We start from the raw sequence: 15,155 nt of genomic DNA, 5'->3' as shown, positions 1-15,155 counted from the left end.
CCATTAAACACCCCGATGTTAAGGTATTCTAAATAGGACAAGAAATACTTAATACTAACTGGATGACTAGGAACATTGGCTCAGCTGCAGCATTGGTAAATTTAATACACTTGCTGTTTGGTTTCTACTAAGTCAGGTGTTCAGTGTTAATTTACACACTGTCCTACAAAATGGTCACACATAGCCTGCTTTTTAGTAGCTTTATTTTAATCTCTGTGATAGTACAATATGAACTTACGCCTTAGATCTTGGTTTCACAAAGTGCACATTTGGGAATCAAAGGAAGAGAATTATTTGTTTCTTTTCATCTGTAGAATGACCTAGAGAAAGTTACCAGCAAGAATCAGGTGGCCATTTAATTTAGAACTGCGTTCCTGTCTGTGATTTATTATTCAGTGAACCTAGTCTAGTGTAGTTTAAGATCCATACAAGATCTGGGACTTAAAGGAGAAACCTATGGCACTTAAATGTGTGCCACACAAGATTTGAATGGTGTCTTTAAACAAACTGTAGGATGTTTCTCTTTGTGTTCAAATGGTCTTTACACACATATGCCACAGATTTCTAATTATGTTTATATTTCATGTAAGATCAGTTAGGAAAAGAGTAGAAGCAGAGCTTGAAGAAGACTGGGAAAATAGACCTAGTAAACTTTGTCATCCTTTAATGGCAGCTATGTCTTCGTCTGCTGGAGAACTGGTGTGCTTGCTTCTTGGTACAGTGCTGTTTTCATCAGTTTTCTTGCTTCCCCACATAAAGCTACTTGACTAAGCATTTTTAAAGTGTAAAGTTAATGTTCCTGCTTTTTTGCTTTGAATTCTCCATTATCATTTATTAATATCTAGCTTTACAGTTAAATATGCATAGAATATATGCTGTCATAGTCAAAGCCACAATAAACTCAGGTTGAGGCTTGAAAGTAACATGAATCACAGTGGTAGAAGTAAAAGTAGTCTGTAATCCCTGTGGGCCTTTAAAATCCAACAAGATAAGGCACAGGTACCAGAACATTTAATTCACAGTGAAAGGTAAACTTCGGGGAGATAGGTTCTTGATCACTCTGTTGACTGGGTCCCTACAATTTATGCTCTTTTTAGGACACAAACTAATGGCACTCATCTTACATGCTTGCTTCTCCCAAAAGGCAGCTAGTTCTTTGTCTCAATCAGAACTCTGTTTCATCTCAAGCAAATAAAACTGTACCTTGCTTAACATAAATATTTGTTTACTTAAATCAAGTAAGGTAGTAAGTCTTTTTCTGATTCCAGGTTTCATCTTTTCTAGCCTTTGCCTACTTTTATAAGTAAAATTTAGAATAACAGTACATTTTTAAACAATATTCTTTCTTTGAAAGTAATTCTTTTTTTCCTTACTTTATTTGGTGTTGTGTTAAATCTGTTTGTTGACCAGTTTATCAGATGTTAAGTAAGGCTATGGCCGTTGTAGCGCTTTGTTTTTCAAGAACTGTTTTCATAGCCATGAGTGCAGAAAAACCTTTCCTGCTCTAGGAGGTGAGAAAATAGAGACATTGTAGACTGATGTCATTACCAAGAACCTTAACCCATAAAACTTAAAAGGTAGCTCTAGATGACTTGAGTATCAGTGCATCCTCCAACTAAGGCCCACAAGCTTATTGGTACCCATGTAGTACATAGCAACACTTACCTGACTAGAAACCTGAAGCTTCTGACCAGAGCTCTTTTCTACCCTTTCTTCACAGAAAATAGGAAGTAAGCAGATAATGAAAATGTAAGATTTAAATAACTAGAGAGGGTTCCTAACTTCTCAGAGGGTGTGATTCTCAAAGCAGCCTCTTTTCTTGTAATGTGTTTGTCTTGCATTGAAAGACTGATGCTGATGCCAGAATTCGTTGATAAGTCTTCCCATCCCTTCTGTTTTCCAGAATTGTGTAGAACAGGTATGAAGACTTCCCTTTAGTATTTGGTAACATTTAAGTTGCTTTTTTTCCTAATTATTTTGGTGAATATAGAAAGGGCATTATCTTAAAGCCTTTCACCTTTCTAATACAGTTAATGCTCTAACCGATTTCTCAGTGTTGCTTTGCAGAGGGCCCATCTAGAGACTGCTTTCTTTTTGTTTACTCATACAGTCTTGTGATGTCAGTGATGTCACGTGTCAGCAAAAGTAAGAATTAAAGGAGAAAGTTTAAAAAGCACTGCTCTATTTCATATGTATTGTGCAATCTCATATTAAGAATACAACATTGTGATTCAGATGAATATCTTTTTAAGAAAAGCTCCTTACTGGGTACTTAATAAGGGCATCTATTTACTGTATTTCAATACAAGAATCCATATAGATAATACTGATATGAAAAGGGAATAAGGAAGATGATGGAAGGAAAACTTTTATCAGTGATTGATCTCATCAGTATCCCTTGTTGACTTGTATTTCTGCATTTTTAAGTGGACCAAAATGAAAGATGGAACAGCAAATCACCTTTATTATTTAAATTTGTTTCTAAACGATATGTATTAGGTTAAGCAGTATTTTTGTTTGTATTTTCAACCATTCTGGAGAAATTTGCTTTAACCCAGCTTGGATAGTCTTAGTTCAAGTATAAACTAATACCTAGACTGGTTAGTGGAGTGCTTGCTTGACATACACAAAGTCCTAGGTTTTGTCCTCAGTTCCACACAAAGCCAGGTGTGTATGTGCCTGTAGTCCCGCCATCTTTAGCTGTATAGTGAGTTCAAGGCCAATTTGAGCTCCATGAGACCCTGTCTCATTAATTAATGCACATGATAAAAAAAAAATGGGTGGACAGACAAGACAAATGGGTTAAACCAACACCAGTGGTCCATAAAAATGATACTTAACCTTTATTAAATGTCTTGCTTTATTAAGCACTATGCAATATATTCTTTATCATCAGAGTTGAATTTTAAACAGGTTGGAGGGTACAGTCTTATTCTGTCTTATCGTTAAGGAATCTTATCATTAAGAGTGAGTAGTCTCTGGTCTTGTAGTAACATGGGAAAGTTGAAACACTACCCATTCTCCTCCAGGGGTCTTAAAATATTATGTGCATATCTTTGTATGTGTATATTTTAAGTCCCTGTTTTAATAGATGTCACCATTAGGTGTCACATGCTCTATTGGAGAACAGATTAAGTTTAGCTCTTTGGTTGGCTTATCCAGTTTAGTCCCCACAACTGTGCTGTGAAAGGTAGGTACTTAGATCTCCACCTTAAATTAGGAAAACTCATACATACAGAACATAACTTGCCTAGTGTTTAGTGTTAATGAAATGTATATTTTTAACTCATAGTTCATACTAGGAAGTGGTAAAGATGAAAAATGTGATCTCTGCTCCCAGAATTTGCATCCTATTGAGAAAGAAGGCATATACATGTAAAAAGTAGCAAAAGCACTTTATACTTCAATGGTTCCTGCAGTTTTATGGGAGGGAAAGCTTGCCATAACTGAAAAGATGATATCGATAAGAGAAATCTTGAGTTTAGATGGACTTAGGGAATCTATAGCACATGTATTAATGAAAAGGAAGGAAAGGACTAGCCTAAGTGAAAAGGATGGGAATTGGGGGGCTTGAAAGCACAGCTGGTAATGGCTATGCAATGTAAAGGCTTTGACATCTTTATCCTGGCTTTGTATGGTGAACTAAGTGAAAAGTGCATTTGTTGAGAAAATAAACTTTAGGCCTTTTGCTACTCTGTAAAACCTGAAATCTCCCTTCAAAAGAAAGCAAATTTGAATTGGAAGCATCATGGTGCTCTAGAGTGAGGTTCAGTCGATACTTTGTAACTAATTGAACCACATTTTAAAATGATTGTTTTAGCTTCACATTTGGTGTGTAGTGTCCCTTTTCCTAGGGTAGTTTGAAGATGAGAAATTATGTATATAGCATGGTACCACAAATACATGTTGGTCACTAGAAAAGTTCACATTCTGTCTCTTATTATCAGGAGTAAGCCATAGTCTCTGTTAACTGTGTGACCATGAGTTTCTTTGTTTTTGTTTACAGAACACTAATATTTTCAAATTAGGTCATCTCCACACATTACGTGGTAAGCTACGTACATTGGAAGCCATGCCTGGTTTTGTTCTCCATTGTTTATCCAGTGCCAACTTCACTACACCACTTTAGTAAATACTGAAAGAATGGAGTGAATTCTTTATAAGTATCATTTCTGATAATGATACATGTCATAAAAGATACAAAATCTCACTCAATACTTAAACTTACAGTCTTCTTTGGGTACATATTGACAGTATGCTGACTGAACTCATTAGAAGTAATAGAACACGATGTTATATAGCTCATTGCCGTTTAACATTATGTATTATTTTCAGCCTGTCTGTTCATGACTTGAGTACCATATGTTATTGTGCAGGATCTGACTTTACATCTTCATTTCACTTTGCAAAAAAATACAGTTTTCTTGAAACTCTTTAAAGTTTCAAGAAGTTAAAGTATGAGATGCCTCGGCATTTTCCTGTCCTTATAAATGTCATTTTTGTTTAAAGGGAGAAGATGTCAACCGGACACTAGAGGGTGGGAGGAAGCCTCTTCACTATGCTGCAGATTGTGGACAGCTTGAAATCCTGGAATTTCTGCTGCTGAAAGGAGCAGATATTAATGTATGTACCAAATGTATATTATACTTAGTGTATGTAATATATGCCATTCTAGGAAAAATTTGTTATATGCTCTAGGAAATTGTTTGCTGTAGGTTTGTGAAATGGTTACTTTTAATAATATAGTCCTGCACAAACCATTCCTTTTATTTAAGCTAATGAACTATTTGCTGTCTCCCCCTAAGCTGTTGTTTTCAAGTTCTAAAGCTTGCCGAGTTAATACTGAGGTAGTAGATGCTATCATGTACTAAATCATAGGACCCTGAAGTGATAGGCTACACTAGCCTGCACTACGGGACAAGTGTGAGAAAGTCATCAGGGAGGAGCCATCATCTCCTGCCTTGAGCCTTCTGTAATTTAAGGATTTAGGACATTGTTTTGGTGATCATGATAGTCAGATGACTTTTCACCACATCAGGTGATTGGGACCAATTTGGCAGTCTTCTCTTCCTCCTCGTTGGCATTTTGACCCCTCTTCTTCCTCTCTGAATCACACTGATATTTCTACAATAGTGAAAAAGATAGGTTCAGAGAAACTGACTTTGTCACATCAGTGACAGATAAAAGATCTTAGCTTAGGTCAGAGTTCTACTCCACCCTGACTCCTAAGAAAAGGCATTGATTGTGTAGTTTGGCTTCTTGATCATTTTTAAGGAACCAGAAACTTTTTTAAAAAAGTAGGTAAAATTATCTCTTTGATATTCTATAGGCTCCAGATAAACATCATATTACCCCTCTTCTGTCTGCTGTCTATGAGGGTCATGTTTCCTGTGTGAAATTGCTTCTGTCAAAGGTAAGGTCAATGTTCATTTTTATCGCTTATTTTAAAACCCTCACTACTTTGTAACCATTTAAGCTAAATGTGGCTGCAGGGACAGAAAACTAAAGACAGTGTCCAAAATTTAGATCTTGAACAGTGTTAGTTATAATAACTGGCTACAGGCTGTTGGCTTCCAATTTGTGATGGCTAACAAGCTTGGACTAGTTTCCTTCATAAGAAAATCTTGTTAGCCAAAAGAAATCAGCTAAAGTAAATAATGTAAAAAAAAAAAAATGTCATCATTGTGGAGGAATACAGTTTGCACACTAGCACAAGATTATAGGCCACACTTTGAATAATATGGGTTTGATATTTTACACTTTATTTTCTATAATCTACACTAAAAAAGGTATCAGAGGTGTTGTTTTCTATATACCTAGTTTGTTGACGTGATTGAGATAGTGATGAGTCTTTCTGATGTTTTCATCTTTGTTAACATAAACTATGATACAGGATCCGGGCTTAGGCGTAAGCAGTTAGTAGCAACCATTCTAGCTGTGTCATATGCTGTGAGGGAAGAAATACTATAGGATACGTTTCTGAGCTTGCATTTCATGATCATACATGGGACCTTATATTACTGCCTTCTATAAAAGAAAGCAGCAAGGAAAAAAGAGGAAACTAAGTTAGTTAATGCATATAAAGGTTTGTCAATTTCCTGACACAAAATGTCTACGTAATCAGTTAAGAGTAATTTTTATTAATAACTAAGACCAAAGGTGAGCTTTACATTTTTGTTGCTTGAGTTTTAATATAACAGAGAGACTTGGGGATGATAAAGCACTTTTATCTTAGCACTTACTTCCTCCTTAGAGCTCTACAGTGTGGCTTGTAACATTAGTGTTGGAGTCTACCCTTAGTTTCATATCAAACAAACACTAGCTATCTATAATTGTGTGGTTTTCATTCTTTTGTATTCTGTATGTTTCTTAACATTTTAAACTACCATAATTGCTATGGATGACACAGACCTTCAAAAACCAAAATAAATAAAAGTGGTATTCCTTGTGCCATTATAGTGAACCTAGTATCAGTGATAATGTGTGGTCTCAAAGATTTTCATACACTACTATGATTATCCAGTTTCATCCCGCTGCATTTAGTTTCTTTACTGTTTCAAAAACTTACTGCTAAAAGCTACAAATACTGATTCAAGATTCATGAAAGATGTATTCCAATAGTAATTAAACTGTCTATATAAAGATACTTAAACCCAGTTTAGATTGACTTCAGAAAAGTCTTCCTGGCTCATATAACTGTATAGTTGAGGCAAAGATTAATCCTGGACTTCTGCCACATAGCATGATTTTTTTTCATGTTTTCTTCCTCAGCATTGACTGAATGTCCATGGCTTACTCCTGTCTTCTAGCTAAGTTAAAGAAAGTGGGCGGGGTCATTCTTTCACTGACCTCTGTTCAACAGTGAAGTGTTTTGTTCTCTGAAAATAAAAACCTCTGGGATCCTTTTAATAAGATTACTTATTAAATTCAGTATTTTCTTTCTTTCCTCTTAGCCATTTTTTAATAGATAGAACTTTTTTCTTTCTGATATATTTGTTTTTCTTCATAGGAAAACAAAACAAGACATAGTTATCTAGAGAGGAGCCAGTCTCTGGTCTATATTTAATTTCAAATATGCATCTTCAGCTCAGTTAGATGTGTGTTTGTAAGTTTCCATTGGTAAATAATGTTTTACAACAAGGAATTCTTAAAAGATAAATTTGATTCACGTATGTATTAGGCCATACTATGTAAGGTGTCCTAATAAATGCTTTATAGCTATGTGCCATGTTGCCGAGTAATTGAATCGTCTTAGCTAGTTATTTTATATTCTTTTGGATCTATTCCTTGTTTTGTTGTCAAATGACATTAGAGAAGTCTGTGTTGGCAGGTTAGATACAATTGTGTGGAGCTGGTTGTCTCAGGAATTTTTTTTAAACATTTTGTAAAGTAATGGAGAAAATTTTTTATTCTGCTTTCTCAAAATTAATTACTTTGCTTTTATAAGCTTTTATAATGGGCATGCTATAGTTTTCTTAGCCAGTCTCAGAGTCTCAGTCAGCCCCTCTCTCTCTCTCTCTCTCTCTCTCTCTCTCTCTCTCAAAAAAAGTGTTTTTCCTTTGAAAAAAAAATTTTTTTTTGAACCAGCAGCCCCTTGAGCATGAAGCTTAGGTCCATTTGAAGTCCCTGCATAGTTGAGTCACTGGGAAAGTATCTGGTACTTGAACTGAGAATTAGATACATACAGTAATAAGAGTAGACTGGAACCTACCCTTGTAGCACAAGCACATACATGGTGAGCTCAAAGGGAAGACTATTTTTACTCAAATTATCACTCATTTAAGCCCAGTAGATATGTTTAGTTTCAAATAATTTTTGGGCCCACTGACTCTTAAAAGATCTTACATGCCTTTCTCAGTTGCCTTATTTTAAGGAGAGATTCTCCATAAAGAGACTTAGCAACATGCTTTAGTTAAAGAATTTACCCTATAATACCTGAAGAACTGTTATGATAGGTTTATAAATCTCGTACACAAGTGTGCCATTGTAAATGTATTCCTTTCATCCATTTAGCTCTTTCAAGCTGGAGTGCATCATTATTATAGGTGGTTTCTGCTGGTGACATGCGCAGTGTTTTGTAATCCCTATTTCTTCTCAGTTCTACTTCTCAGTAGATCTGGATTTAAGCAAATTCCTTAGCAGCTCATCATCTTACCTTTTGTAACATGGGTCCAGTACTCATCACATGCAGCCCATAAGAGGATAAAAGAATTCACAGCTAAGTAACATTTTCTGCGTGCAAATACTGTTTTGAGTGTTTAAAATAGATCAGGTCCCCTAATTTATCCCAACAATCCTGCAAACTAAGAATGATGGCAAGGGTGCATTTTTTGTTGGGAAAACTGCAGAGGAGTGAGGAAACTTGCCCAAGTTCACACAGCTGATAAGAAGGTGTCTTAGTTCATTTTCTGCTCGTTTTTAAACAAAAATGGCACAATTTGTTTAGTTTATAATGAATAGGAATTTAGTTGACTCTTGGCCTTGAAGGCCAGGAAGTATAAGCATATAGTACTTTCAAGAGCCATTGTGCTACATCATCTTTTGTCAAGTTGACAAACAAGATTAACCATCACAGGGCCATGCATTCAAACTGTAACACTGTAGACACTGAAACTAGCCCAGTTTGCCTCCAGTTCTCCTCTCTAACTACTACATTTCAGCCTGATAAACGTGCTGTGTATGTAAGCTAATGGCTTCGGTGCCTAGCACTGTAAATTGACAGTAAATACTAAGACTACTCAGAAATTTTTTTTAAAGATTTATTTATTTTATGTATATGAGTACAATGTAGTTGTCTTCAGACACACCAAAAGAGGGTGTCAGATTACATTGCAGATGGATGTGAGCCACCATGTGGTTTCTGGGAATTGAACTCAGGACCTTTGGAAGAGCAGTCAGTGCTCTTAACCATTGAGCCATCTCTCCATTGCGACTAATCAGATTGATAGATTTATCAGAATAGGAAAGACTTGCTGCTCGCAGGAATGAGGATTCCTGAAGCATACTTCATGAAAGAACTTTGTTTCAAGGATCAACACACCTTTCTCTAAAATTTAGACTACTTGAAGAGCTCTATACTGAATGTCCTTGGAAAAAACAACTGAAAGATGCATTTGTACTTATCCCATCCTACTTTCATTTAAAAAAAAAAAAACAGTTAATGTGAAACCTTCTAATACTCTTTTTATTCTTCCTAACAAAAGTTTACATTAGAGACATTAACATCTCATTTCACAAGAAGTAACAGAACAAATGTACATCATTATATCTGCAACTGGAAATCGACAGTAGTCACCGTGTGACTATAATAAATAATAAAATGAAATGTAAGATTGTGCAGCATTGCTCTTATGAATGGTCTCTTGGGGTGCAGGTCTTACAGGCATACGTAGCTATTTGGAAAGCTTTAGAGCTTCCTGACTCTTAAAGCTAGGTGAAGTTGGAGCTGGAGGGAGACATCAGTGCTTGCTGTACAAACATAAGGACCTGAGATCAGATCCCTCGTACCCACATAAAAGCTGGGCATAGCATTGCTCACTTGGAATCTTAGTCGCTGGGGAGATGGACAGAAGAGGATCTCTAGAGCTCACTAGCCAGTCAGGCTAGCCATTTGGTGAGTTCCAGGTTAGTGAGAGATCCTGTCTCAAACAGTAAAGTAGGACAGCTAAGGAAAACATACAACATTGACCTCTGGCATTCTACACACACATGTAAACATACACAGCATACACACACCACATTTAAAAGGTTAAGAGTTTGTTAGAGATGATTGTGTAGGAAGACAAAGAACAGCAGAGACAATAGCAACGACACTTAGCCAACCAGGTCAACTAGAACTTTCAGCCAGTACTGTAATTAATGTGTGTCATTTCTCCATTCCACAGTGAGCATATAGTTACAGGCATTGTAGTACAAATGGAGACTCTTAGCCTTAAAGTTCAGAGATAGACATTGAAGACCTGGATGAATAGCATAAAACCAGTAAATCAATGAACACATGAACCCAGTTAATAGTTTTCATGCTCTAGAATACTCTTGAGGATCAGAGAATGTAGTGATCATTCCGTTTCTAATACAATATTTGCCTCTCTGATATGTTTGTACATTTGATCTTTTCTGTGCCAGCTATACCATGAAGTAGGAGCAATCACCTCTGTCTCTCCTCAGTTCCCTACAGCATAGTAAAAACATTCTATGAAGGGCCAGATAGTAAATACTTTAGACTTCTTGGCCCATACAGTCTGTTTACACTTCCCATCTGTGCTACCATCTCACCAAAGCAGCCATAAACTACTTATAAATGAGTGAGTGGCTGAAAGTTTTAATTAGCAAAACTATATTGGCATGTAATTGTAGTTCAATCAGTATTTGTTGAATTAACTTATAAATTGTCTTTAAAATGTTTCTTGAATATTGATGTAGTTCAGTGGTACAACACTTGCCTTTAAATAAGCAGCTCTTAGTTACACAAAGAGTGTGTGTGTGTGTGTGTGTGTGTGTGTGTGTGTGTGTGTGTGTGTGTGTGTTTTCATGTTCTCAGGTTTCAACAAATGAATGCATCCTATTTCTGTGTGCATTTTCTTGGGTCAGATACACAGATAGTTACAAAATAGATAGGAATCTCTCATCCTAACATTTCGCAACAAAAACAGTGGTTAATTTTCAACCAAGTATGGCACAGAATATGGGATTTATAACCAGAAGCTCCTTATAATTTGCTAACTGACCTTGTCTTAGGGTTTTACTGCTGTGAGCAGACACCACGATCAAGGTAACTCTTTAAGGACAACATTTAATTGGGGCTGGCTTACAGGTTCAGAGGTTCAGTCCATTATCATCAAGGCAGGAGCATGGCAGCATCCAGGCAGGCACGGTGCAGGAGGAGCTGAGAGTTCTACATCTTTATCTGAAGGCTGCCAGCAGAATACTCACTTCCATACAGCTAGGACGAGGGTCTTAAAGCTCACACCCACAGTGACACACCTGCTCCAACAGGGCCATATCTTCTGATAGTGCCACTCCCTAACTATCACAGACCTTATTATTAAAAACCCAGAGCTACCAAAATGTAAAGGTCATAATAATGTTTAGTATTAAATTAGATACCATGGGGCTACTGCCTCAGCTGTCTATATGGTGTAGCCTGTATTAAAATGCAAATTAAGTTTCTACCAAGTTCTGTACCAATAAATAAAATTTTACAAAATATGTAATTTTATGTATTTGAATACTTTTTAATGTTACTAAATACCAAATGTATTTTTAGTAGTCTCCAAAATGGAATGGTATCTGTAAGTTCCTTGGCAAGGTAATATTTGAATACACATTGAAACAGTTATAGTTTCTCAGGATTGCAGTATCCTAATACAGTAGGAAATGGTGGCACACACTTGGGTTAGATGCTAGGAAAGGGAAGTTGGATGCAGATGTGCACTACAGCACGAGACTGATGTGACTGCGCATGTACTTGCAAAGGTATAGTTGTTCCTAAATATGCATTCACACCATGAGACAGGCATACTTTTTTTTTTCATTAAACAAATATGTAATGAGCATTAGTGAATTTGAGATACTGTCCAAGATGTCATGTTATAAAAATGACTACTTGGGCTCAGTTATAACAGAAATACACACACACACACACACACACACACACACACACACAAACACATCTGCCCCAGTTACCAGACTCTAAGCAAAACTGTGTCTCAAAATAAGATGCCTACTTACAGTTGAAGCCTGAGCCACTGGCTCTGAGACAGGCAGACAGACAGACAGACAGACAGACAGCAGCTCACCATCTGTACCCTGCCAACCCAGTGGTCCTATGGTTCCAGAGTGAGTATTACACCTGCAGGGATTATCTATGTTTGAAAAGAAAAATGGGGAAAGGGGTTGAGAATGTTCTTTTGGGTTTTTACTGAAAAAAGAAAGGCATAAGAGAAGCTGAAATTAAACCAGTTGGCCACCTCTAGCTTGAAGGGAGCCTTGGAATTCCACTTCTTTTGTACCTCTGTGTGAAGGAAAAATAGATATAGAGAAATTTGACTGGCTTCCAAGAGATCCAGTGTATAGTGTTCAGCCAATATACATGATAAACAACATAGGATGGAAGGACAGCAGAAGCAGGAGCCAGCGGCCTGGACACAGACAGACTCACAGACGATGACAATTGAGTAGGAGCCAATTGTGGGGAAGAACAAATTATTTTTGGTCCTTTGCCTTTTTCAGTTGGTGAGATATTTAATATCAAATAAAAGAAAATACACTGTTTTCATTTAAACACCAGGAATATATAGGAGACCAAAGTGAAGTGCATCCTCAGACCTAAAGACAGAAATCTTCATTTCAGATAGTAAAAAGTACTTCAGAAGAAGAAAATAGAAAATGCCTTTGTAATGGTTTTTTTTTTTTTAAGTTTTAATTGTTAGGGTAGAAAACTTCTTGAGGGTATTATAAATGTTTCTCTTAAGCAAAATAAACATAGCATGAGTAAGTGTTTCTTTGAAGATTTATCATCAGTATTATCCTGTTTGAGACTTTTGCCAGGCCTTGAGAATGCAGAAACTAATAGGATTGGCACCACAGCATATTTATGGGGTAAAGGAACAGGTTTTAATGAAAGATGTTAGTTTATTTTAGGAGATATTGTGAGACTTGATATAGATAAATTTCAAAGCAGATAGATACAGAGGGAGAGGGAGACTCAAAATTTAATGTAGGTTGTTCAGGGTGGGTATCAAGGTGGAAATTTTTTTATTGATTTTCTTAGGCAAGAGTTAATATGTAGAAAAGGAGGGAACTGAAAAAAAAAGTTAAGTATTCTCTTGGAGTCCAGGGAATTGTGTTCAGTAAAGGGTAGCATATACCACTAACATAACTTGTAAGTCAGTCAAGAGGAGCTCAGAAACTTGGAGAGTGTCTTCTCACGAGTATAAAAGGGAATTGTCATTCATGGCAGAAGCTTAAATGAAAGAAGTTGCAGGTACAAGATGGAGACACCAGGCGGTATAGTAGGGTTTTAGAAGCGACATGGAGCAAAAACAACAGGTAATCCTCTAGCTTAATCTCTGTTACTGTGATAAACACCATGACCAAAAGCAACCTAGGGAAGGAAAAGTTTATGTAGTTTACATTTCCAGGTCATTGTACCTCATCAAGAGATGTCAGGGCAGACTCAATAGCAAGAACTGAAGCAGAAACCATGGAGAGACACTGCTTTCTTGTCTCTCTGGCTCATGCTCACCTCAGGCACCATCTCCCTTGGGATGATGCCACCCACACTAGTCAAGATAGTCTCTCATAGATAAAGCCTTAGGCAGTCTGCACCAGGCAGTTGAAGTTTCCTCTTCCCAGATGATTCTAGGTATGTCAGGTAGAAAGCAGATTGCTTGTGGCTTTTTATTATTTGTCTTCATTCTCATTTATAAAGGCAGCATACGAGGAAGACTCTTAGGAAAGTGAAGATTGCCTGCCTATTGTTTGAGAATGATTACCCAGATGGATGTGAGTTATCTAAATGGCATGATAAAGAATAAAACCAGCTAGGAAACTATTCCATCTAAGTGAAGATCCTGAAAATAATGATTGCACTGGAGAAGCAAGGGTGGATGGGAAATGTTAAGATAGTGCAGACTTGCTGACTGCTTATGTAGAAATTCAACAAGAAAAGCTTTATAGTGTGTTCACCTTTCTTTCGGAGTTCCTCACCATGAGAGAGAACACTGAAAAAGGTGGTGACAGGCTTGGTTTAGAGTAAGTTCTTCAGCATGGAAGTTAAGGTTGAATATATTTGAGATAGATGATGAAAAGCACCTGAGCAAGTGTTGCTGCAATCTGTGTAAAATGGGGACGTACACAGGACAGCCAGAGAGAGAGGGGACGGACTTAGAAAAAGAGGAAGTAAGGACAGGCCAAACAGCAGAAAATACAGAGATCCTGTCTTGAGAAAGGGTGTGTTGGGTTAGGAATTTGACTGCTCATTAACACCCAGTGAGCTCAGCATTTAGAAACATTACTACTATATTTCAAAGTATTTTTAGAGCAGTTCAGGTCAGTTGCCAGTTGTGTACTGCGTTAATTTTTCCTTTTTTTTTTTTGAAAAGAATCTCAGATTTTAGTCCTGTTTTATGACAACCCAACTAGTCCTCATATTTCATTTCACTTTCAGACACTATAGCTGAATATCCTTTTAACTTGGGCTACTGACATGAGCACAGAGAGTATGTGCCATTTACAAATCATCACCTAAAGTAGACCTGCTGTGCTGCTGCCTACCCCAGCTCCCAACCTCCAACCCTGCCCCAGCCACCATCACTCCTAATCTGTTAAACTGAAGGCAGGTACATGTCACCACCTTTCTATCAAAGGGACACAAAAAAGGATTCATGGGAGGACAACAAATGAAAGAACCTATATCCTTAGATAGCCTTCAGAGACAAATCTGCCCTCCGTTTCATTTTACCAGTTTACCCTAGCAGTAACAAATAGGTTCAGAAGTTTGTTTGCAGATGAATGAATAAGACTGAGAAGGCTTAGACTGTTACTGAAGGTACATCACTGTGCTGCAGTATGTACAGCTCCTTCCGTTTATAAGGGCTGCACAGAGTAGCAGTATTGGAATAATAGAAAGGTAGCTAAGGATAGTAGTTGCTCAGTGCCACAGTAAGCAGTACTTACCTTAAGTAATTAAACATTGTCAGTACATTTTAACTTGGAAAGTCCACATATAGTTTTTATAGACTAGAATATAATAGTTAATCCTAAAGTACACAAAAATTTGTCAAGTTAAAAGATCCCTAGGGAGAATGACAGGCAAAGCTAGGAAAGTATCTAATGATAGTGCTTTATGGGAAATGATATGTCATGAAAATGTATGAAGAAGCCCAGATTCAAATAATTATTTAAATTTCAAAAAAAATGATGCACTGAGTATAAGAAAGTAGGAGTCTGAGGAAGAGGGTGTTGGTAAGCTAAGACTCATCTCTGTAGCAGGAAATCAAAGCTAGTAACTGAAATAGTAACAGGAATATATTATCTAAAGCTATGGAAATGATCACATAACTAAAAATGAATGCACAAAAATGACTTGCCACCTCAAGAAAGGGGCCAGATAGACCCAACTCTCCAGATAGACCCAACTCTCCAGATAGACC

At 36.9% G+C, this 15,155-nt stretch overlaps 1 protein-coding gene across 1 annotated transcript in view; it reads left to right on the top strand.

Annotated features, from left to right (window-relative positions):
• The window catches only part of Mtpn (myotrophin), a 31,033-nt gene that overhangs the window by 11,224 nt on the left and 4,654 nt on the right, over positions 1-15,155 (top strand). The window contains exons 2-3 of the mRNA XM_028768370.1: positions 4,510-4,623; positions 5,330-5,413. Of these exons, the coding sequence (XP_028624203.1) occupies positions 4,510-4,623; positions 5,330-5,413 (198 nt within the window). The remainder of the gene's footprint in view (positions 1-4,509; positions 4,624-5,329; positions 5,414-15,155) is intronic.

The sequence above is a fragment of the Grammomys surdaster genome, unplaced genomic scaffold (assembly GCF_004785775.1).
Source record: "Grammomys surdaster isolate TR1022 unplaced genomic scaffold, NIH_TR_1.0 186, whole genome shotgun sequence".
Classification (NCBI taxonomy): Eukaryota; Metazoa; Chordata; class Mammalia; order Rodentia; family Muridae; genus Grammomys; species Grammomys surdaster.
Note: the sequence above shows the minus strand (reverse complement) of the source record. Positions and strands in the feature narration are given on the sequence as shown.